The sequence below is a fragment of the Narcine bancroftii genome, chromosome 5 (genome assembly GCF_036971445.1).
Source record: "Narcine bancroftii isolate sNarBan1 chromosome 5, sNarBan1.hap1, whole genome shotgun sequence".
Classification (NCBI taxonomy): domain Eukaryota; kingdom Metazoa; phylum Chordata; class Chondrichthyes; order Torpediniformes; family Narcinidae; genus Narcine; species Narcine bancroftii.
This window is the reverse complement of record NC_091473.1, coordinates 236,979,798-237,005,985: the sequence shown is the minus strand read 5'-3', so window position 1 is coordinate 237,005,985 and position 26,188 is coordinate 236,979,798. Positions and strand designations below refer to the sequence as shown.

General features: G+C 38.1%; 1 protein-coding gene across 9 annotated transcripts in view; it reads right to left on the bottom strand.

Moving 5' to 3' along the window:
- brpf3b (bromodomain and PHD finger containing, 3b) overlaps positions 1–26,188 on the bottom strand; it is a 96,532-nt gene that overhangs the window by 29,101 nt on the left and 41,243 nt on the right. For all 9 annotated transcript variants that reach the window (XR_011358452.1, XR_011358454.1, XR_011358450.1 and 6 more), the window contains exons 3-6: positions 18,690–18,846; positions 11,435–11,566; positions 6,100–6,228; positions 4,787–5,099 (exon numbers count right to left, since the gene is read on the bottom strand). Coding sequence is in view for 3 of the 9 variants with exons in the window: in XM_069941758.1 (XP_069797859.1) it covers positions 4,787–5,099; positions 6,100–6,228; positions 11,435–11,566; positions 18,690–18,846 (731 nt within the window). In the remaining 6 variants the exon portion in view is untranslated. The remainder of the gene's footprint in view (positions 1–4,786; positions 5,100–6,099; positions 6,229–11,434; positions 11,567–18,689; positions 18,847–26,188) is intronic.

Sequence of the window (26,188 nt, the reverse complement as noted above, 5' to 3'; positions counted from 1 at the left end):
TGCTGATATGTCTGGTCATGTCCTAATGCATTGTCAGTCTGAGGCCCACATATTGGAGGAACATACCTCATCTTCCAACTGGGCACCTTCCAACCATATGGAATTAACATTGAGTTCACTGCCCCCCCCCACCTCTGTCTTTTTTTCCCTTTTCACTCTCTCCTTTCACACAGACATAATCAATTCTCACCTCTCCCCTTATCATATCCAATTATCATCTATTGTTGTTCTGGACTCCTTCCCTACCCATTTCTATTCTGAGATTTCCTTTTTATTGCACATTCTGCTTATTCTTTGCTTACTTATTGAAGAAGGGCTCAGGCACGAAACATCAGCAATATATCTTTGTTTCCTATGAACGCTGAAAGATCAGCATTTCAGTGTGTTTTTACTACAATCACAGCATCTGCAAACTTTTGTGTTTCATCACTCCACAGAGGCTGCCAACCCATCCGTAATTTCCAACAAGCAATACTATTCCAATACTATTAAAATTCTTTTAGTCACATACATCATGCCATTGCATTGTCTACCCAATATCTGCAAATTCTTCCAGGACAAATTGTTCATTTTTTCAATGCTGACCTCCTCTGCCTCATCCGTTGCTTTATTTCAGAAGCAGGGCCCTCGACAACCTTAGCTCTGATCTAAAATACTTTCCTCTGCTTTCCCTTGTTGTGAGCACTTGCCTGTTGTGCAGAACAATAGCAGACAGAATGTAATTCTAATAAGTGTGGAAATGATGCATTGTGAGAGATCTAATAAGGTTAAAACATACAACAGGATCTAGATCTACTAGAAAAGTGGGCAAAGGAAAGACAGGATGAAACTTGGAGAAATGCAAGACGTTGAACTTTGGAAAGTTAAACCAGTTCACGAGTTAAACAGCAAATGGTAGGGTTACAACAGGGTCTCAGAAAGCCCAAGGTGTATCAGTTCCTTGAAAGTGGTGACACGGGTACATAGGGTGGTATTTAGCTTTCTTCCCTACAATGGTCAGGGCACTGAGTACAGAAGTTGGGACAATAAGTTAAAACTGTACAAGATGTGGTGTGACCACCTTGAAGATTGTGTACAGTTGGTCACCTAGCTGTGTCATTAAGCTGGGAACAGTGCAAAGATTCACAAGGATGCTACCAGACTTTTATTTTTGAATATTTCACTGGTTGTAATATTAATTTGTTTATGTATAAATTTCTTTTTTCCTTTTCTAACTGGATTGCCGAGGAGAGTGACCCCAACACAGTATACATTGAATATTGGGATAATCAGGGAGCTGCGCAGAGAGAGAGAAAGGGGTAAGGTTGTGAATATAAATGAGTAATTTATTGAACATTCTTAATTTTAATGTTAACAGGCTGAATGGACCTGCGAAGAGGTTGAGAATACTGGCACATATTAAAAAAAAATGAACATAGATGTAGCTTTCTTACAAAACACTCATTTAACTGAAATGGAACATCAGAAAATAAAAAGAGACTGGGTGGATATGTCACAGCCTCTTCATTCAATTCAAAGGCATGGGGAGCAGTAATTTCGATAAAGAAGACACTTCCAGTTATAATACAAAATACAGTGATTGACCCTTCAGGTGGATATAGTAAACGGTCAATTTATTTTTCAGAATTTTGGACTCTTTTGAATGTGTATGCACCAATTGTGGATGATGAAAAATTTATACAAGAAACATTTCTTAATTTAGCAGGAGCACATCAGAATATTTCAACTGCTGGGGATTTTATTTTTTGTCGAGATCCAGTTTTAGATTGATCACCCCAGAACAGTAATAAAGAGAAAAGACAGCGAAGAATTCATCCAAGGCGAATAGATACGATTCCTATTCAGGGATAAGATTTATTTTTAATGTCAACACATCTTCAAGATAGAATTAATCAAGTTGATTATAAAGCAAGGCTTTTAACTGATCATTGACTCTTACAATCGTGGATAAAGAACAATCTACTTATAGATGGAGACTTAATTCAATGTTATTAAAAAGACCAGATTTCTGTGATTTTGTTGAAGGCAAATTCAGATTTTCTTTCAGACTAATTCTAATTCAAATATTTTGAATAAAGTAAATGATGAAATTAGAACAACAAATGCTGTCCGGTCTAAATGCTTTTGATGCAAAACCAACTTATTCCATTTTCAATGGATAATCAATTTTTATATATTTGGTCTCAGAAGGGAATTAGATATATAGAAGATTGTTATGCTGGAAGAAGTTTAATGACATTTGATCAATTAAAAATAAATATGGGATACAAAATAGCCTTTTTTGTTACTATCAACTATGGGATTGTTTGAAAGATAAACTGGGTCCAACAATGTCCAAAATGTTGTGATGTAGAAATATTGTTAAGTATTAGGTAATATATTAGTAGGTAGGTAATATATTAAGAAATTTATTTTGGCAATGTATACTTTATTGCAGAAGGGAATTATTAAACATGGGATACATAAGTTCAGACAACATTGGGAGACAGATTTAAATGTCAATACTGATGAAATAAATTGGTTAGTTGTGTCGGGATAGTATGACAAATACTACAAATGTTAGATACAAGTTAGTTCAATACAATTTTTTTTACATTAACTATATCTTACTCCAAAAAAGCTAAATAAATTGAAATCAGATTTATCTGATAAGTATTTTAGATGTGGTCAGGAGGTAGGTACTTTTTCTTACATTCTACTTGGTCTTCCTCAAAAGTGAGACCCTTTTGGTCAAATTTGGCGTTTTATTTAGAACGGGTTATGGAAATTAAATTTTCACAAACTCCAATGTTATTTTTATTAGGTAATACTGAGGGTATAAGAAACTGAAATTATCTACGCATCAAAAACAATTTTTAAAGGATGTCTTAGAAGTAGCAGTGACATAGAAATCAGATACCCACTTGAGTATGGAACGTTGAAGTGCAAAAATGCATAGCTGTATTCCTTTGGAGAAAATCACATAATTTGAGAAATAAATATGATGTATTTTTGAAAATTTGGCACCCATGCTTAACTGAGGAAATTAATTTATAGACCTTTTCCTTAAGCCTCAAACTTCATTAACCTCCTTAAAAGTATTTAAAGTTATATATGATTAATTCCATGTGGTGAGGAGGAATTTACGGCAACCAGGTTTCTATTCTAGTTTCCTTTTTTTAATTTTTTTATTTAATTTCTTTTTTTTTCCTTCTTTCTCTTTTTCATTTGGGGTTAGTTTAGTGGGGCATGGAGTTGGGGGTGGGGGTTGGAGTTTATATCATCATGTAATAGATTTGATAGAAATATTTGATTGTTATAATTTGTACTTGGATATTATTACATGTATGGAAAACTTTTAAATAAAATTTTCAAAAAAGGGAATTGATGGCTGACTTTTTGTCCCTTGAGCATGGGACACTGAGGGTGAACTGACAGAGGTATATAAAATTATGCAGGACTTAAATAAGGTAATTATGTTTGTCTCTTTCACAGGGCATGGGAATCTAAGACTAACTGCCATAGATTTAAGGTGAGAGGGAAATGATTCAAAAGGAATCTGAGGGGCTAATAGTCCTAAGTATGTGGAATGAGCTGCCAGTGGAAGTAGTGGAGACAGGCATGATTACAATGTATATGGATAGAAAAGGTTAAGAGGGATATGGGCCAAATGCAGACAAAATAGACTAGCTCAAGCAGATAACTTGGTTGACATGGACAAGTTGGAATGAAGGGTCTGTTTCCATGCTATAAAACTCCATTGATTCTCTGTCCATGTAATATGACCCAAAGCATTATCAAGGAACAGGGGGACCTTGATGAACAAGTCCCTAGATCCCTAAAGATGACCACACAAGGTGGGGAAAAAGGGATACATGATGTTGAACACAAGCCGAGGCATAAACTACAAAAGCATGCAAGGCATGCTAGAAAATTAAAAATCTTTGGTTGGAACATAGCTGGAACACTCTGTCATTCTTGTCATCACACTGTAGGAAGAACATGCTTGCTTTGGAAAGAGTGCAAAGGACATTTACCAGGGTATTGTCTGGGATGAAAGATTTCAGTCATGAAGAGAGATTAGGTAGACAGGGCTTCTTTCCCTTGAGCAGGCTGATTGATGGTGACTTGATAGATAAAATGACAAGGTGAATGTTGAGAAACTTTTCCCCAGAAAAGAAACACTAAAAGCCAAAAGGTATTGATTGGTTAAGGTGAGAAGTAAGAAAATTAGAAGAAATCTGAGGAAGAATGTGCTCACCAAGAGTATGATTGGAATTTGGAATACATGGTGAAGAAGGTGATGCAGGCATGTCTGGATGAACACTTGAATCCCAAAGGCATAGTAGACGATGGACCAAGTGCTGGCAGGTATAGTTGGGAACTTGATGAATGGCATGGACAATGTGGACTGAAGGGCCTATTTCTGTGCCCTATCTCATCTCTTCTTATACCACATTTGCATATCTAAATTATGTTTATCATTTATGAATTGCACTTGCATAAATGAAGTGAAAGTCTACATCATCTTGCTCCAACACAGTGCTTAAAAATTAGCAGTTATATCTTTAAGAAGGCAGAGAAAAGGATGACCATTCTTTATCCAACAGATTGATTTTACATATGATACAAAATAGATCATGTATAGCCTATTTCAATAAGCAATATGCATACTCAGTTTAGCATACCATCTTAAAATAAGTTTGAATTTTGGAATAATTTTCTACCTTTATTAAATTTAGTATGCTACTTTAAATATACAATTCTTCAAAGAATCCCCATCAACCCATGCTGTCTTGACACCTACCATCCTCCCAGGAGAAGCGGTAGAAGTTTGCCAAATTAGGTGATTCAGGAAGATGCATTCCAGTGTCATAATCATACCCAATATTTTCAGCTTGTCGACGAGCACATCTTAATATGGATCCTCCAATATCTCTCAATCTCACTGCTGCCCGATAAAATATGGTTTCCTTGGCATTATATTTCATACAGTTGTTTATGACCAGGTTGAAATCTTTTTCAAACTCATCAAGGGTTTTGTAACAGTGAGTTTCTAGTTTTTTCCTCATGGTGGAAAAATCCATAGGATGAGCAATAAACTCTAAATAATCTGGAACCTTATAAAACAAAAGAATCAATGATAAATTAAGGTCCAATTAACATCAATCAAGGGGAAAGGGAACACCTCATTCACCTCTTCCAAAACAACACTATGCAAAAAAAATCTCATCTTTACAGCCTTTATGGTCCACTTGTGGATTTATCTTTAAACTTGTACAATTAACTTACCATGGAAAGGATGTTAAAAATTAATATACCCAGATTTTATTTACACAGATTCCAATGAATTAACTGGACTACATGGCATTCAGATAATCAGCTTTTGTTTGATAACTGCTTCAAATGTATCTAAGTTGAGGATCTATCTCAAACATTTGGAGTCCCTGTGGCTCTGGAGTAATACCTCGACTCATACCTGTCTAAAAAAGGCACAGAATCCAAATGTCAATACCAGTTTTCCCCTTTACACAAAAAGTGTCCAAACTTCTTCAACTTTCTGATGAACATCCATCAAGTTTAGTTAAAATTATTTTCTGGAGTGGAGTAGAAATCAGGTTAAAGGCTTACTCTGTTATAGCCCTGCCCTAAATCATTTGAAATCCTACATACATTGTGAATTATTGGGAAAATAACAAAGATGTGCAAAACAAAAATAGTTTAGGTGGCATCTGTGATGCTGGGTCAAAGATCCATTAATATCACTGAAAAAGTGAAACCATGACCATGAGAGTCAAAGAAAACATAATATTTTAAAAAATTGTCTCTAATAATTTCAACAATCAATTTCCCTCCTCTCTTTCTACAGATATGGCTCTTTCTATCTACTAACAATTTAGATTCAGACATACAGCACAGAAACAGGTTTTAGTGTTATGCTTTTGATCATCTTCAACAAACAAGTTGCCAAAATTAATACAAATAACTTGGTCAGAAAAATTCACAATGGCCTTGTTGCAAATTTTCAAGGATATTACTTCAACCACAAAAACGACTCATGCTTTCATATAGTAACATAACGAATTTATGTTACCTACAAACTGGCAAGCAAAATCTTACCTCTTGGAGGCTTACAGGTTGTGCAAATATATTTGCTTGATCTCTTTCCTGAAGCTGATCCAAAATTTGTCTTAAGAAGACAATAAATGGTGTTAGTTGCAGTTCCAATGCCACCTGTTGAACTTTGACCTGCAGAGTGTCAGGCAATAGGTCAATTCACAATATGTCAAAATGAAGACAGACTTAATGGGTTCAAATTAATCTTTACAATGTAAGCATGAGGCGTGCAATCCTATGTATAGAAGAAAACTGTAGTTCAAAGGCAGTTATCCTGAACCCATTGTAAAATGGATGTTATAGAGAATCTGGATACCAGACTTCTGGTGGTTCTCAAGCACCTGACTGCAAAATAATTTGCAAAGTAATCAAGGCCTATCAGTATTCTCTGGCTGTAGAAATTTCTTTGCATCAATGTTCTCAATGGCTGATCACTTCTTTCAAGGCTATCAGACAGTCAATAAAGGGAAAAAAAGTCTTTAGCCCAAACATTATGGAGGGTACCATATGGTCGGCACAACATCATGGGCCAAAGGGCCTGTAGTGCGTTGTAATATTCTTTGTTCTTCCAGTCTCACATCTGCAGCTACAGAGAACAATATCTATCCTTTAACAATAATATAATCCATTACTATATTTTTTTCATTCTCCCAACCAGTCTGTATCAAAAAAAAGACAGCATTGGGTCTGCTCCAAGCCACAGAGAATGCATAAACCTCAAACATGTTCGAAAAGTACAGGTGTAGTGTTACCATTTGGATTCCCATATCTGTCTCACTTTTGGTTACGAACCCCAGACTCCCTTGATTGACCAATTCCGCTGTACATACAAAATCGAACATTAGAGCACAGTAGAGCCCCTTCAGCCCAAAATGGTGTGCCAACCCACATGGTGCCCTCCATAATGTTTGGGACAAAGACATTTTTTTCCTTTATTAGCCCCTGTGCTCCGCAATTTTAAATTTGTAATCAAACAATTCACGTGAAATTAAAGTGCATATTTCAGATTTTATTGAATGATATTTGTGTACATTTTGGTTTGACCATGTAGAAATTAAGCACTTTACAGTCCCCTCATTTTAGACCACCATAATATTTTGGTACATAGTAATGGTATGTAAATTAAAGAAGTTTAGTACTTTGTTGCACATCTCTTGCATGCAATAGCTACTTGAAGTCTGTTATTCATAGATATCACCAGGTGTTGAGTATCTTCCCTGGTGATGTTCTGCCAGGCCTCTACTGCAGCCATCTTCAGCTCCTGTTTGTTTCGGGGCTTGTCCCCTTAAGTTTTCTCTTCAATATATGGAAGGCATGCTCAATTAGATTTCGATCAGGTAACTAACTGACTTGGCCATTCAAGGAATTTCCAGTTTTTAGCTTTGAAAAACTCCTTTGTTGCTTTAGCAGTATGCTTGGGATCAGTGTAGGGTGAAGTGGCGTCCAATAAGCATTAAGGTATTTGCTCGAACTTGAGCAGATGTTTAAGATGCTTCTCTACATCTCAAAATTCATTTTGCTACTGCCATCAGCAGTTACTTCATCAATGAAGATAAGTGTGTCAGTACCTGTGGCAGCCATACATGCCCAGGCCATAACACCCCCACCATCATGTTTCACAGATGAGAAGGTATGCTTTGGATGTTGGGTGATACCTTTACACCTCCACACTTTGCTCTTGCCCAGGTACAGGTTTATCTTGAGCCCCTTTTCCACTGGCACCCTATCCCAGGAATTGACTAGGAATTTACTGGTACAGGGTCCGGTGGAAAAGGAACATCATTTGACTTATTCCCGGCATTTGCTGACCCTGGCATGCTGATAAAACCAGTGGAAAAGGTAGAACACTCTGATCCCTCGAGGATGAGTGTGTTCAGTGGAAAAGCAATTAGTGTCCCAGTTAAGGATGGCGCAGTGGAACAGCACCGAGGGGTTCCTATCCCAGGACACTGCACAGCCATTTAACTGGGCTGCCAGTGGAAAAGGGCTTCTGTCTTATTTGTCTTTAAGACCTTTTCACAGAATTTTGCAGGCTCTTTTAAAATTTCTTGGCAAACTGTAATCTGGCCATCCTGTTTCTGTCTTTAACTAGTGGTTTTCATCTTGCAGTGTATGTCTTCTGTTCATGAAGTTTCCTGCAGATCCTAGTCATTGACACATCCACCTCTGCCTCCTGAAGTGTTTCTGATCTGTCAGAGAGGCATTTGTGGATGTTTCTTCATCACGATGAGAATTATTCTGTCAGCAGCACTGGTGGTCTTCCTTGGCCTACCAGTCCCTTTGCGATTACTAAGGTCACCAGTACAATCTTTCTTCTTAATGATGTTCGAATGACGTTGATTTTGGTAATCCTAAGGTTTGGGTGATGTCTTTTTCTGTTTTATGTTGCCTCAAAATGGCTTACTTGACTTTCATTGGCACAACTCTGGTTCTCATGTTGAAAAAATGGCAAAGGTGATCAAAAGCTTAGAAGGAAGCTTAGATCTTTTATACCTGCACCAATGAAGCAATTATACATACCTGAGTACTCACAAACACCTGTGAAGCCAAATGTCCCAAACATTTTGGTGCCCTGAAATGGGGGGACTATGTATAAAAAGAGCTGTAATTTCTAAATGGTCAAACCAAAATCTATATAAATAACCATGAATTCTGGAATGTGCACTTTAATCACATGTGAATTGTTTGATTACAAATGTAAAACTGTGAAGCACATGGGCAAATAAAGGAAAAAAAAAAGCTATTTGTCCTAAGCATTATAGAGGGCACTACCAAATAAAAATGAAACACTCCCTACCTCAAACTTTTTTTTTTTTTTTTTTTTTTTTACACATCCTTGTGTCTAAGAGTCTCCTAAATGATTCTATGCCAGCCTTCGCCACCAAACCTGTTAATGCATTCCAGTACCCACAACTCTGTGTTAAAAACCTACCCCTGACATCTTCCCTAAGCTTTCCTCCCTTTACTTTGTACATTTATTCTCTGGTGTTTGCGACTCCCACCCTGGGAAAAGGTGCTGACTGTCTACCTTATCTATGCCTCTCATAATCTTGTGGACCTCTATTAACTCACCTCTCATCCTTCTTTGCTCCAAGGATAAAATCCTCAGCTCTGTAGTTAATCTACAAAATGTAATTGCATTTTGAAACAAAGAACCTGCGCACTTTTTCCCCTTACTGATGCATTGCACTGTCTCTACCTCACTTCTAACTCAAAGTAAACATTCCTTAAGCATCCTGCAGCAGTGGTCACCAGAAATCCCAATGTCTTCCATTAACTTTCAGATGCTACAATTACAGCACAACCTACTCTGCCATGTCTGTCTTTTACTTGATTTGATCAACTTATTTAATTCCATAGGCTTCATCTTAAACTTGACCAAAGTCCCTTACTCATCAAAGTCTCCTTAGACACTGCACTCAGAGAGAGCTATGCTAAAGATGCACTGTTATGCTTCATCAACAGCAACTGAGAGGGTTAAGTTTAACACATAATTAATTAACAAATTAACAATAACAGAATTAACTCAATAAACTTTATGGCCTTTATGGCAACTCTACATTAAGAACGGGTATTTATAAGGTGTGTGTGGGGGAAAAAACCCCTCAGACCATGACAGTTCAAGCTCAAAATGCCCCCCAAAAAAACTCCCAAAACTAAACCTCAAGTCAATCACATCAAGTCCGTCAGAAAGGAACATGCTTTGGATTCTTAGTTTGGTTGCACGCTGTCCTTTTAGTGGAGACAGATGACCATGATCACAGTAGACTTATGACTTTTTCTGAGTTTTGAACGTGGCAACAACCATCTTTGATTTCTTCACACTGGGATTTTCACTCAGTGCCCTCCTCATCACTACACGAGGTTCCAGCCTCTGAAGCCCACTTTAGGGTTAACAAGTGACCTTCTGTCATAGGTCTTCCTCTCTAAACACCCTGTCTTGGGTCGTCAAGTGATTCCTGTCACGTGAAGTCGAGGTCAGTAACACACACACTCTGGATATCTAAGAGTGGCGCAAACTGCAGTCAGGACAACAATACTGACACCCGCAAACAAAACAGCTCAGTCTCTCTCACTGAAACTACTAGGTGAACACAATGACAGCCCTCCAATCAACCGACTAACCAACCGAACGACTGACAAACCCATCCAAAAACTCAGCACACTGGGCTCTTCCACTGATCCAGCCCGTGCCTTCAGCTTCCCTATTGGTGGAGAGGTTGACAGCAGAGGGCACGTTCTCCGTGAGCCCACCAGCTTTCAGCGTGTGGTTCTCGCACTTTTGACAGCTGTCTTTCTTTCCCCTGTAGGTCCTAAAATAAAATTGTCCAGCGTCCATAACAGCACTAAAAGCTATTTTGGCCAAATTTGTCTTCTATATGTGATTCTGGTCACCACTGCATCAATATCCAGATATTATAACTATAAAGTACGTTGAGTGCATAAAGTTATATTGTATTTTTCATACTATAGTAGGAAACCACATTTTTTTCACACTTATTCATTTGTCATCTTTTCAATGTCTTCATTTCTTTGCATCTTCACAGCTCACCTTCTCAACCAGTTTATCACCTGCAGCAATTTTTATACCCAACAAATGGCCCTGTCAATTATCTTATGAATGCAATTTGTGAATAGCTGAGACCCAAACACTTAGCCTTGCAGTAAGTCACGAATTAACAGCTTACCAATCTGAAAACACTCAATTTATTCCTACCTTCCATTTTATGTTAACTAAAATCATCAAACATCTGTTCAAACATAGTCCTCGAATTGTGTACCAAATGTCAGTGAAGTGAGATTATATTGAACTCCATTTATATTGAGCACCAAAACAAAAACTGTATTTGGGAAAACTAACTGCAGCAGGTAACACTTTTCAAATAGAAAGCTTTACAGGAAGTGAAATGCCTCCCTTAACTTAGAAACAATAGTTTTGAAAACACCTTAAGTATATAAAATCAAAGACACATACTCTTCAAATACAGAGAGAACCCAATTCCTTAATTTATTCCATATTCTGAAAAATTGATTTCCCCAATCAATGAGTCATCACTGACAGATTCAATCAAGAACCTATCATCTATATTGTTCTACCATAAACAGCATTAAATGACAGGTCAGAGGGAAATTGCCGCATTTTACAAGATTATGGCATGTGTTTTTTTAATCAATAACCTGATCCTCCATGTCCCAGATGCAGTAAAATTAGGAATATGTTCAATTTAAATAATTACAACTATAACTACGTGCCACAGCGAAAACCTTTCTTCCACATTAGATTTACTACTTCTAACAACAAGGTACAGTTCTTTTATTATCCCAGAATCAACATTACCTCTTCCCTCTTGAGCTTCTCTCTTTTGCGAATCAGTTCGACAAGCAGACGAGCCCTTTCCAAATCATGTCGCAATTTCTGCCAGTATTTCAACTGTTCTTTTACTGCACTGTTTTTTTCATCTTGTTCTTTCTGCAAAGTGAACAAAACAATATTTGTGCATTTTGTTAGTCAGCAACTGATCATTAACTATTATGAATTTCAAGCAATTAAGTGATGGATTAGTACAAGAAACTACAATGGAATTTACAAAGCTGAAATTATTGTGTTAAAATTGTAAATATATACAATTCTAAAAAATAAATTGTAAAACTTTTAAAACTAAGCAAAATATTTAAGACTGAATATTTTATTTAAAAAGATATCCAAGTTAACCAAAGGTCCTAGCCATTATTCATGTTTAAGACTGGAGAAAAGATGCCATTTGCTCTACAAATGTAATATTCATGAAGCAATTTTCAGGGCTGAAGAGTCATTACGTTGCATCATCATAGGTGAATTTGTGCAGCCTGACAATAGGCATGCAAGTTCTGCATAGCATATAAAGTAATGGTAGCAGAATTAATCCAAAAGTCACAGATCTGGTACTTCCACAACCTGGTTGAATCATGAAAAGTCGGTCATACTTTCAACAAAAGATTGGCATGCTAAACAGTATCATAATCTATTATTTCAACGAAGGGTTTTAACCTAAGGATCATCTTCAATCCATAGACATAGAAGGTGGTTAATGTTTATACAGAGTCAGCATGTTGTGCATTAGGAGTGAAAGAGATAATGCATTTTACAGCTCTATAGAGAATTTTACAGAAATGCTCAGCAAGTTCCTTGATTGCAGTGGAAAAGTAAATTGTTCAATAGTCACAGTAGACAAAGCTCAATTATGCTTTCAAAGTTCTACTTTGTCAAGGCTGGTGTTCACTGTGGACAGTCCATTACACTGATTGTAGATAGCAGTTTATTGTTGCCGCTCATGGGAGTAATAGCTGCTGCTGGTGGTGCTATACCCAGGCCAAGTGGAGTGCCAATTTCCAATGCAGAGTTTCTGAACCCTTTGAGTACCTTCAAATTTTCCTCAAGATACAACAAATGCAGACAGGAAAACTTTTATGGGAACTGGAATATCTGAGCAAGGGATAAAAGAAAACTATGGTATAAATCTATTATTCCAACAAAGATTCAAGAATGAAAGCCTCACATCAGCTTTGGTGAATTCTAGCAACTTCCCAGCACCCAAGGATCAGTTGCAATCCACCTTCCGGGTATTTGACTCTCATCAGTTTTTCAAAACTCTCAATTTTGATGCAAGAACAATTATTAGTTGTGATTTATCTGTATTTTCATTGGTAGCTGTCTGGAATTAATGAATTAAGAAAATACTTTCTACATTTTCCCATGAGGTCTGGGTTTCCAAATGATGGTTTTGCAAGAACACCCCTATTTTATTTCCCATTTTAGATCGACTTTTATGATTCGTTTGATTCATTGGTCACAACTCTAAGCTCTAAGGTAGGGTATGGTGTAAATGTTATATTTAGTGCTTGTGTTAATAATGAAAGTGATCATCAATGTACGATTAATTTTGGTGATTTCACATCAATGTTTTCATCTAATGAAACGGGTGTATTTAATGAATAATAGACATGGGCAATTATGGGCCCTGCTGGTGCATTTGGGTAAGAATAATCATTCTTGGCATGACCTCAGTGGCCCATGGGTAAGTCACCCAATCCTTAAACAAATTAACTCAATAACAAGTATACCATTTTGGATACGTTGGTGGGGGATGACCTACCAGGTCATCAGGTCTCTGGCATGGAGTCTGGTCCTGTGACTAGGAAGGGAAGGGAGAAGAAGTGAACTGTAGTGATAGAGATTCTATAGTTAGGGAGGCAGTTAAGAGGTTCTGTGGAAGAGATCAAGTATCCCAGATGGTATGTTGCTTCCCTGGTGCCAGGGTCTGAGATATCTTCAAATTGAGTTCATGGCATTGTCATGAGAGAGTGTGAGCAGTCATATGTCGTGATCCATATAGGGACCAATAATGTGGGTCATGAGGGTGAGGAGGTCCTGCAAGAAGAGTCCAGGAGTTAGGCATGAGGTTGAAGCACAGGACCCCCAGGGTTGTATTTAAGGATTGCTGCCTGTGCCACTTGCTAGTGAGATAGAAATAGAATAATGCAGCTTAACTTGTGGCTAAGGACATAGTACAGGAGGGAGGGCTTCAGGTTTATGGATCATTGGGCTCTCTTCCAGGGAAGGTGGGACCAGTTCCGACAGGATGGTTTGCATCTGAAATGGAGGGGGACTAATATCCTTACGGGAAGGTTTGCTGGTGCTGCTCCAGTGAGTTTAAGCTAGATTTGCAAGGGGGTGGAAACTAGAGTGTATTGCAGATAAAAGAGTGGAGGAGGGAAAAGATGAGAAAGTTGCATGCACCATTAGAAGTCAAAAGGTTGTTTGTGGTGGAAATTTTATGAGGTGCATCTATTTCAATGCAAGGAGTATTGTAGGAAAGGAAGACAAGTTTAGAGTGAGGATTGGTCATTAGTTAAAATTGAATGCAGGAGGGGCAGGACTGGCAACCAATGTACTTGGCTTCTGTTGCTTTAGATGCGATAGACTGGGGAGGGGGGGGGGTAGTGGCATTACTCCTCAGGGAAAATATCACAGCTATGCTCAGGCAGGACAGACCAGAGGGCTTATCTACGGAGGCTATATGGGCAGAACTGAGGAACGGGAAAGGTGTGACCACTCATGGGATTGTACTATAGACCAACGAAGAGTCGATGAGAATTTAAGGAGCAAATATGTAGATAGGAGGCAACACAAGGAAACACAAGGATGTGATAGGAGATTTTAACTTTCCATGTATTAACTGGGACTCCCATACTGTAAAAGAGCTGGATGGCTTGGAGTTTGTCAAATATGTTCAGGAAAGTTTTCTAAATCAATATACATTGTATAGAGATTCAAACTAGAGAGAGTTTAATACTGGATCTCCTATTAGGGAACAAGACAGGACAGATTACAGAAGTATGTGTAAGGGAACATTTTGGGTCCAGTGATCATAACATTATTAGTTTCAAGTTAATTATGGAGGAGGATAGATCTGGGCTTCGGGTTGAGATTCTAAATTGGAGAAAGGCCAATTTTGATGAAATGAGAAAGGATCTGGAATGTGTGGATTGGAATTAAGTTGTTTCTGAGCGAGGTTAAGTGGAGGACCTCCAAAGGTGAAATTTTGAAAGTGCAGAGTTTGTATGTTCCTGTCAAGATTAAAGGCAAAATTAGCAGGCATAGGGATCCTTGGTTTTCGAGGGATAGTTGGGATCTGGTTCTGAAGATGATTAAGGTATAGCAGGGGTATAGGCAACATGGAGCATATGAGGTTCTTGAGGAGTATAAAAATGCAAGAAAAACCTCAAAAAATAAATGAGGAGAGCTAAAAGAAGACATCAAATCCTAAGGGATTCCACCCCTTGAAGATCGGACCGCTTGGTTTCATATGGAGCAAAAAGAAATGGGGGAGATCTTAAATGTATTTTTTTTCATCAGTATGCACTCAGTATATGGGCACAGAGTTTTGGGTAGTAAGGAAAACAATCAGTGAGGTCATAGAACCTATACATATTAAAGAGGAGGAAATGCTTGCTGCCTTAAACCAAATAAGGGAGGATAAATCCCCAGAGTCTGACAAGATATTCCCTCGGGGGAGACTAGAGTAGAAATTGCAGGGGCTCTAGCAGAAATATTTAAAATGTCCTTAGCCACAGGTGAGGTGCTGGAGGATGGCTACTCTTGTTCAGTTGTTTATAAAAGGCTCCAAATGTAACCCTGGAAATTATAGGTTAGTGAGCCTAAGGTCAGTAGTAGGTATATTATTGGAATTTGTTCTAAGAGATCAGCTATGCAATTATTTGGATAGCCAGGAACTGATTAGGGTTAGTCAACATTGCTTTGTCCATGGTAGATCGTGTTTATCTAAACTTAATGGAGCTTTTTGAGGAGGTTACCAGGAAAGTTGATAAAGGAAAGGCTGTGGATCTTGTCCACATGGTCTTCAATATGGCCTTTGACAATGTCTCACATGGCAGGTTAGTCAGCATGGTTCAGAAGCTAGGTATTCATGATGAAGTAGTGAACTGAATTCAACAATGGCTGGACAGGAGAAGCCAGAGAGTAGTAGTGAATAATTGCTTCTCAGTTTGGAGGCCTGTGACTAATGGTGTGCTTCAGTGATCGGTGCTGGGACCACTGTTGTTTCTCATCTATATCAATGATCTGGATGATAATGTGGTAAATTGGATCAGCAAATTTGCAGATTGGAGATTGGAGGCATTGTGACAGTGGTTTACAGAGCTTGCAGATGAATCTCGACCAGATGGAAAAATGGACTGAGAAATGGCAGATGGCATTTAATGCAGACAAGTAGCCTTTGCAAAAGCTTTGGAGGATGCCCAAGAGACTTCAATAATGTTTTGTTGTTTACAAAAAGGCAACAGATGAGAGAACTTGTCGGAGTCGCAGACTGTCTGGAATGGAACTTGCTGCTCTAAAAGGGTCATGTGGTTTTGCAAGCAGAGAGAGTCAAGCAGGCTTTTTCTCTGCGAGAGTGTGTGTGTGTGAGAGAGAGAGAGAGAGAGACACACACATAAAAAAAAATCAGTTCTACAGTTTTACAGTCAGCAGCAACAGCTGGAACTGGAACAGGACAAGCTGGAAAGCTTGTACAAAATCTCATTTGGAAGACAGGTTGTAAGTGCTTGGTTCAGCCTGGTCAAATCCCTTGTGGTTCATGCAAGAGGCAAAGACTGGCTGTCGAATGTTTCACTTGAAATAAGAGAAACAAAAAAGAACTCTGTAGTGACCTGAAAGAAAGAAGTTATCATCTGGAGAACCCTGAGGTGGCAAGTTTCTTCGGCAAGACATTGAAGTGGCTGATTAAAAAGGAATCAGTTATGGGTGTCCAGCGAACAACAAATCTCTCTCTGAAAACCGACAAGAACCTTCCTGAGCAGTAACGATTTACCTTTCAAGCACCAAAGCCTGGTGAACTTCATAAATCTTAAATTCTGTGCACAGTATAAGAATTCCCTGTAACCAGTGAACTTGGAGGAATGAGAAGTGAGATTGGACTGTAAATCAAAGAACTTTTCTGAACTTACACACGTATACACGTGACCTTAGAATTAAAAGGGGGTTAAGTTAGGTTAGTTAAGTCAATAGTGATAAGTTAAAGTGTGATTCTGTTTCCATGTTTAAGGATAATTAAAAGCAACTTTTGTTTAAGTAACCATTTGTCTTGGTGAATATCTATTGCTGCTGGGTTTAGGGGTCCTCAGGGATCGTAACAGTAGTGTCTCACGAACCTAATCGAGTTTTTTGAGGAAGTAACAAAATAAATTGATGAGGGTAGTAGGGTGGTGTTTGTGGTCTACATGTATTTTAGCGAGGCATTTGACAAGGTCCCCAATGAGCTCATCCAGAAAGTCATGAGGCATGGGATCAGTGGAACCTTGGCTGTGTGGATTTTTAAAAATTGGCTTGCAGAGAGTCATAGTGGAAGGAAAGTATTCTACCTGGAGGTCGGTGACTAGTGGACTGCTGGGACCCCTGCTCTTTGTGATTTTTATAAATGACTTGGATGAAGAGGCAGAAGGTTGGGTGAGCAAGTTTGCAGATGACATGAAGGTTGGAGGAGTTGTGGAGAGAGCTAAAGGTTGTCAAAGGTTACAAGAGGATATAGACAGGATTCAGAGTTGGGCAGAAAAGTGGCAGGTAGATTTCAATCCAGGTAAGTGTGAGGTGATGCATTTTGGTAGGACAAACCAGAAGGCTTAGTATAGAGTTAATGGTCGGTTACTTAGGAGTGTGGATGAACAGAGGGTCCTTGTGGTTCAAATCCATACATCCCTCAAGGTTGCCACACAGGTTGATACGATAGTTAAGAAGGCCTATGGGATGCTGGGCTTCATTAATAGGGGGATTGAATTCAGGACTTAAGAGGTCATGTTGCAACTCTACAAATCTTTGGTGAGATTACACTTGAAATATTGTGTTCAATTCTGGTCACCTCATTATAGGAAACATATGGAACCCATGTAGAAGGTGCAGATGAGATTTACCAGGATGTTACCTGGATGGGAAAACAGGTTTTATAAGGTAAGGTTAGCAGAGCTGGGACTTTTCACTTTGTTGCATAGAAGGATGAGAGATGACTTAATAGAGGTCTACAAGATTATGAGAGCCAGCGCCTGTTTCCCAGGACAGAAATGGCATAAATACCAGAGGACATGTGCACAAAGTTACAGGAGGTAAGTTTAGGGGAGATATCAGGGATGATTTTTTACAGAGTTGTGGGTGCCTGGAATGCCTTGCCTGGGATGGTGGTGGAGCTGAAACATTAGGGGCATTTAAGAGACTGTAAGTCAGGCACATGGATGAAAGAAACATCGAGGGCCAAAGGGTCTGAACTGTGCTGTAGTGTTCTATGTTCATTTCACTAAACAGAGAGGATGCTACATTGTTTAGGTTTGTGAATCAATGCAAGATCATTATTAATACACAGCTTTGTGACATTGCTAGTTTCTGGATTGAGTTTCCACAGTTTGCAACGTGGCAATTCGCATCACTGACATTAATAGCTGTACAGTGAGGAGATGGACCTGAATTGAAATCAAATCCATCAATCTGAAAGTAACCAGCTTCATTGTTTTACTTATTGACTTCAAGCCAAATTCTGTCAACCCAGGAGAGAATGTTTTGACAAAGGGAAGCACTCAGCATTTCAAGTGTTTTTGTAATAAACACTTACACCTTAAGATTGACATTTCAGTGACAAACCTTTTCAGCATGTCCATACTAGTTCATTCCAAAAAGAAAATCACTAAGCAAAAATTATGTTGCGTGAAATTATAAATTGTGTGTTTTATTAACTGTAAAAAGATACAGTAATGTAACTCAAACTGGTTCCAGACATTTTAAAGTTTATGACATGTTAATAACTCTTATTGGTCAGTTATAACACGCTATATTAATACTATATAACAACTTCGTAGTAACATTAATGATTAAAAATAATCCTGAAGAGACTGAGGAATATACCTCAAGAAGTTCTGTAATCTTTCATAAAATGCAGGCAGTCGAGCCAAATATATCCTATGATAGCGTTCATGAGCATTTTTAAGAAAAGTTTCCAATACTTAAGAAACAAAATATATCAAATCAGTAATTCAGTTAGAGAACACTTTACCTGTTCTGCATTTCTTTGAGTTTGTAAATGTGAATGCAATCGTCGAAGTAAAGGAACACCATTCCGTGACTGCCTTTTCAACATCCAATAATTATGCAACCTTTGCATGAATTGGGTTTTTCTCTGGATAGATAACCGACTGCATAGTTTATTTAATCTGAAGAAAAAAAGCACGAATTTTCACACTCATATTGTCAATAGAAATGTGAAAATTAGAATAAAATTAACTTTCTTGAGAATTAAAGGCAGCTGCATGATGAAGAGTGTTCAATGTTTTACAGTGTATTTTTTTTGTTCAAGTACAGTACGACTCCAATTATCCAATATGAAATTTTCAAAAATCCTCAGTTATTCAAAAAATTTTTGACCTGGATATGACGCCCATTTGGCTCCAAAAAATATTTTGGATAATTGAGGATTTCTGAAAAGTCAGAGATCCTCATTTATCTGAAAAATTTCAAAGCCAAAATAATGTCATTTTGCCTCCAAAAATTTTTGGATAAATTAGGATATCTGAAATAATCAGAAATCTTCGGTTATCTGAATTTTTTTCGGAGCCAAACTCATGTCACAGGATCAAAACATTTTTGAATTTTGGAAAAACCTCGGAGTAGAATTTTGAGTTTTTGGTGTTGGATTTATCTTATTTTGTCCAGGATGTGTTTTTGGTGAGAATGAAACATTATTTCATGCTTTAAAAGCCTTCCCTTGTTGTTTGTGCTGTTATAAGTGATTTGCTGTTGCTATTGGCTGTTTTAAAAAACTGACCAGTTATCCGAAAATATCGTTTATCCAAATTAGGCCTGGTCCCGACCATTTCAGATAATCAGAGTTGTACTGTAATACTTAAAACTATACACTTGAGCATTAAAATTCAAGTTTTAATTTATGTAATGTCAAGAACAATTAAGGCTTAAACTTTAAAAGCTTGCAAAAGTACACAAAATATTGTTTTTTTTTTACTTCTAATTTCAGGATTAGTATTGACATGGTGGAACTGCATCCTGATCAAGAAGAAATGCTTAGTTAGTTGACAAAATTCATTCTCGCATGTATGATTTTTGGTACCTCAATCAACCTTCTGCAAAAATTGCAACAGAAACACAGAGGTTGAACTAAATCCCAGATGGATGTGATTCCACAGTGCAAAGTGATTTCCAATTTTAAGATTTTATCCATTTATGGAGTGGATAATCATTAAGATTCTATGAATGGCAATTTCAAAATACTGGCAAAATCTTGGTCTTTCAAAACCATCCAGAGTTCAGGCACATTAAATGTGAACAGACATAGCGTTTCACACCACAAGTTACGCTAAACCCAATAGAACACCAGGCTTCAGTATTCAACTGTGGACAAAAATTTTGTGAAGACGTTTATTGAAATTTACATTTGTCAATTTCACATCAGATTCCAGAATGTCTACTACTATCTATCAGGCAAATTCAGGAATGTGCTATAATACTCACCACATGCCAAACATGCAAAACTCGGAGGTGCCTAGTATCCTGCATTTAGCAGCCCACTTGACTGGTATCTGATCAGCCAACATAACTATTATTTCTTTCAACACATTGGCCCTCTGACTGCAGTGAATGCCAGAGACTTCATTTTTAAAAATATTTTATTTAAGTTTTAAGAAAATACAGAATATAGCACTCAATTAATGTAACAATAACACATTGAATATAAAATCATAGAAAAACATTCATAAGGTCCAAAAAAAGGAGACTCCCTCTTCTCCTCTTCTCCCAGCGTCCCCTCCACAAATTTGAAAAAGGGGACAAACAGCAGAGAATAGAGAGAGATAAAAAGAAAGTAGGAAAAGCAACAGGAGCAAGGCTCAACATCTCAGAGTCACATCATTTTAAAGTCTTAAATTTCTAATAAGGAATATATTAATTAACAAATATCAAAATAAATTATACAATATGGACATTTACATAATCTAAATAAGATTGCCAAACTTTGATGAACATTATCTTTCTAAAACTATTAAGTAATCTTCTCAAGGGGAATACAACTTTGTACTTACATGTTCCAATGATCAAGGTGAAGTAGAAAACTAGAAATCCATGTTACCGCTATACATTTCCTGGCTATTGACAATGCATTTGAATAAATTTAGATTTACTTATGGAGAAGCTAACTGATATAACTGCCAAATTCCCGAGAAGAAACAATTCTGTGACTAGAGGGAAGTTCACACCCACAATTTCTGTCAACACTTCCCCCAATTCTATCCAAAAGGGGAGACTTCATCTTTAACGTAGTCTTTAAGTTCATTTATTATCATGTCCAACCAGGCGAAACAGCATTTCTCAGAACCATGGTACACTCACTCACAATACACAACTTATAATAATCACATGATACAATATAAAAATAAATAAATATAAATATTTTGGGTTAATTTATTCAGTTACAAGATACTGTTCATCAATCTCACAGCCTGTGAGATAAGCTATTCCCCAGCCTGGCAGTCCTGATTCTGATGTTTGTGTACCTAGTTCTTGATGTTAGTGGATTAAAGCTACTGTATACTGGATAGAAAGGGTAGTCTATAATTCTTTGAACCCTATTTAAGTAATGCTCTGGGTAAAGGTCATCCATAGAGAAAAGGCAGTCCTGTGATCTTCTCAGTTGTTTTGATAATCCTCTCTATTAACTTAGTCTGATGTTCTGCAACTACCATACCACAAAATAATGCAGCCAGACAGGACACCCTCAATCATGCTCTTGAAAGAGTTGTCAAGATGGGGTGGTTGCCTTGCCATCCTCAATCTTCTTAGCTTCTTCTTCAAGGGAGCAGTCATCGTCAGAGTGGACAGAGTCAGAATGGTAAGGCTTTGGCACAACGGGCTTCGGCAAGAACAGGTAAGAGTCAGTTTTGGTCACATAACTACAGGAAAGATATCAATAAGTTAGAAAAAGAGTGCATAGAAGATTTTCTAGGGTATTGACCGGACTTAAGGAACTGAGATACAGAGAAAGGACTTTATTCCCTGGAGCGTAGAAGAATGAGGAGAGATTTGATAGATGTATTTGAAATTTTGAGGGAGATAGACAGAGTAAATGTAGATAGGCTTTTTTTCCCCATTGAGGGTAGGTGAGATCCAAACCAGAGGACATGGGTTAAGAGTGAAAGTGGAAAAGTTTTAGGGGAACTTATTCACACAGAGAGTAATGGGAGTGTGGAATGAGCTTCCAGCTGAGGTGGTGAATGCAGGCTCAATTTTAACATTTAAGAAGAATTTGGACAGGTACATGGATGGGAGAGGTATGGAGGGCTATGGTCAGGATGCAGGTCAGTGGGACAAGAGAGAATAATAGTTTGGCATGGACTAGAAAGACTGAGGAGCCCACTTCTGTTCTGTAATGTTCTATGGCTCTAAGAAGAAAAACCTGACCCTTTTTGTCAGAAATAGATACAGGTGCATGTGATTCATTCTGGTTTTTGAGTCAAGTATAACCAGCAAAATCATTAGCTGAACAATTCTCACCATTCAGAATTGTGACTGAGCTCCATGTTAAATTCTAATTCAGTGTTAAAGGCGGGCTCAAATTTTAATATTTAAGAAGAATTTGGACAGGTACGTGGATGGGTTAGGACAGAGTGGAGGGTCGAAGCTATAGCATCATCTGTGGACTGATTTGGACAGAAGACAAACTGGAATCTGCCCTCCTAACCCGGCTCTTCAGTTTATGCTTCTACTTTTCTTTCTCTATTACCCATGTTAGGACTGGATCTGAAGAAGGGGAATTTGTGGAATGCCTGCAAGATGGCTTTTTAGAGCAGCTTGTTAATGAGACCACTAGAGGATCAGTTGTACTGGACTAGGTGTTGAGTCATGCACTAGAGGTGATTAGAGAGCTTAACATAAAACATAAAATGAGGGGGCAGTGGTCACAATGTCACTGAGTTTAACTGAGATTTGACAAAAAGAAACTATAAAGTCAGGGCACCACAGTTAGTGTAGCGATTAGACCAGTGAATCTGGTCTGTACGGAGTTTGTACATTCTCCCTTTGTCTGTGTGTGTTTTCTCTCTGTGCTCCAGATTCCTCCCATCATTCAAAAAGTATTGGGGGGTGTTATAGGTCAATTGAATGTAATTGGGGCAGCATTGTGCTGTACGTTTTGGTCAAGGTCAGAATTTTTGGTATTTCAGTGGAGCAAAGGGAATTACGACGGCATGAGAGAGGGACTGGCCGAAGTTTGGAAGAGGATACCAGTGGGGAAGATGGCAGAGCAGCAATGGATGGAATTTCTAAAAGAAATAACTGTCCAAGATAAAAACATACCAAAAATGAAGAAATATTCAATGGAAAAATGTCACAACTGTGGCTGACAAGGAGAATTAAGACCAATGTAAAACCAAAACAGCATACAAGGAAGCAAAAATTAGTGGGAAGATGGAGGATTGGGAAGTTTTTAGTAACTTGCAGAAGGTAACTAAAAAACTCAAGGAAAGAAAAGAAGTATTAAATAGTGTCAAAGAGAACACAAAAAACCTTAAAGTGTTTAAAGAGTAAAAGACAGGTGAGAGTAGATATAGGACAAGTAGAAAATGATGCTGGAGGAATAATAATAGAAGACAAGGAGATGGCAGAGGAGATAAATGTTTATTTTGTATTAGTCTTCACTGTGGAAGACTTGAGCAGAGTGCCAGATGTCGAAAGATATCAGGAAAGGGAAGTGAGTGCAGTTACTATTTTAAGGGAGAAGGTGCTCAGAAAGATGAATGGTCTAAGGGTAGATAAATTAACCCGGACCACACGGATTGCACCCTCAGGTTCTGAAAGAAGTAGCGGTAGAGATTATGGAGTCATTGGTAATGATCTTTCAGGCACCAATTGATTCTGGAAGACTGGAAAATTGAAAATGTCCCCCCTCTAGAAGGGAGGGAGGAACCAGAAATGAAATTATAGACTGTTTGGCCTGACATCAGTGGTTAGGAAGATGCTGGAGTCAATTATCGAGGATGAAGTCATGGAGTACTTGGAGGCACATGACAAAATAGGCCAAATCCATCATGGTTTCCTTAAAGGAAAATCTTGCTTGACAAACCTATTGGAATTCTTTAAAGAAGTGACAAGACTAGATAAATGAGATGCAGTGGATGTTGTGTATTTGGATTTTCAGAAGGCCTTTGATAGGTGCCTCACATAAGGCAACTTAACAAAAGCCCATGGTCTAACAGAAACATACTAGCATGGGTAGTGCTTTTACTGATTGGCAGAAAATCAGAATGCTAGGGATATTCTGGTTGGCTGGCAGTAGTTAGTAGTGTTTGACAGGGTTCAGTGTTGGGCCATTTCTTTTTATGTCAGGGTTCAGTGTTGGGCCATTTCTTTTTATGTTGTATACTATTGATTTAGATTATGAAGAGAATAGGTTTGTGGCCAAATTTGCAGATAATACGAAGATCGGTGGAGGAGCAGGTAGTGTTGAGGAAACAGAGAGGCTGTAGAAGGACTTAACAGATTAAGAGAATGGGCAAAGCAGCAGCAAATTAAATACAATAACAGAAAGTGTAGAGTCATGCACTTTGGTAAAAGAAATAAATAGACAGACTATTTTTAAAATAGGGAAAAAATGAAAATACCCAGATGCAAAGGCCCCTAGGAGTCATCATGCAGGATAGGTTGAGACAGTGGTGAAGGAAAATGCAATGCTGACATTCATTTCAAGAGAACTAAAGAGTAGAAGTGTGATGTTGAGGCTTTATAAGGCACTGGTGAGACCCAACTTGGAGTATTGTGAGCAGTTTTAGGCTCCTCGTTTAAGAAAGGATGTGCTAATGTTGGACAGAGTTCAGAGGAGGATCAAAAGGATAAGTCCACGAATGAGGATTGACAGCTGTTGGCATGTACTTGTTGGAATTCAGGTGAAGTGGGGGGGGGGGGGGGGGAAGAATCTCAATGAAACATTTTGAATGTTGAAAAGCATGGAGAGAGTGGATGCAGAAAGGTTTCCCATGGTGGGAGAGTCAAGGACAAGAGGGCATTACTTGAAGGGTCTCCACTTAAAACCACTTAAAACAGAGATGTGAAGGAATTTCTTTAGCCAGAGGGTGGTAAATCTGTGGAATTTGTTGCCACAGGCGGTTGTGGAGGCCAATTCGTTGGGTGTATTCAAAGCTTATGGGGAGAATGCTGGGCAATGGATCAGCTCATGAATGGCGGGGCAGACTTGATGGGCTGAATAGCCTATTCCCTATGTCTTATGGTCTTGTGTTGATCTTCTTCCTACTCACCTTTCCCATGGTGCTGACAGTTTCTCACGCTTCATCCACTGCTCAATAGTTGACCTGGCATTATTTATTTCATAACAGGTGAAACTCTGCTGCTTAGGCTGGCAGGAATTACTGTTCTGATACATATTGGCAAGAATTACTCCCTCTGGGAAAACTCCACCAGCAACATTGTCAGACTTTTATTTGCAAAAGCAAATGTTGACGATGTGATTTGGGTCATGAAACATTTTGAATAGCTCTGATTATATGAAGTGTATTGATCATCGATTATTCTATACCCATATTGCTGCACCCACAACACACATGCACAGACCACATGCAACACACAAAATTTGATGCCCGATAGTTACCTTGCATTCTGTAACTCTGATAAATAATAATCCAAATGCTACCTTTATTCATAATAATACATAAAATTTTAAGAAACAAAGCTTCAGATAGACAAATATGATTTTGAAGGTAAATAATCAGCAATTATTAAGCCATTGAAATGTATTGATGATCCACTCAGTTGATCAAATGAAGCATAATTCAAAATGGCTCATTTGCCCTTGTGCGGTCTTAATATATAAACTATAAACAGATTAACAACTGATAAATCATATACAGATTAAAAACAGAACGTATCAAAGAAAACATTGTTTCTACACCAGGAATTTTGACCACCCAAATGCAAACTATGTTCCTGAGAGCCAAAGTCACAACAATAAAACTCCAAGCAAACTATTCATCCTGTAAACCAGTGGTTGTTAAACATTTTCCACAGACAGATCACCCTAAGTCCTTCTTTACTTCCTAAAGACCAGCTATTCTCAACCTTTGTTCAGCTCTGGCCCACCTGGAACTCTGCTCAAAGTTTTGCCCACCCCGTGAATCAGTCAAGTTTTGGCTTCTTCCGTACTTCTCTCCTACCAAATACATTAAAAATATTTGTTACATTAGGTAAAAAGAAAACAAGGCTTTTACGTCATTGTGCTGTGGTCCCCGTGGCGTAGGGGCCCCTGTTGAGAATGGCTGCTGTAGACAACCGATAATGATCCTACATATCACCAGAGGAGGGGAGACCCTTCTTAGACCACCGACAAGATTCTTGCTTATTTTGGTATAGATATATTTGAGAAATTTGGTTTTTTTGCATTAAATCTACATCTTGTTTTACATATTACTTATATATTACATCAGTAAGATTTATATTTTCCATATTACCACCGACTGTTTTATAACCAATCCATGGACCACC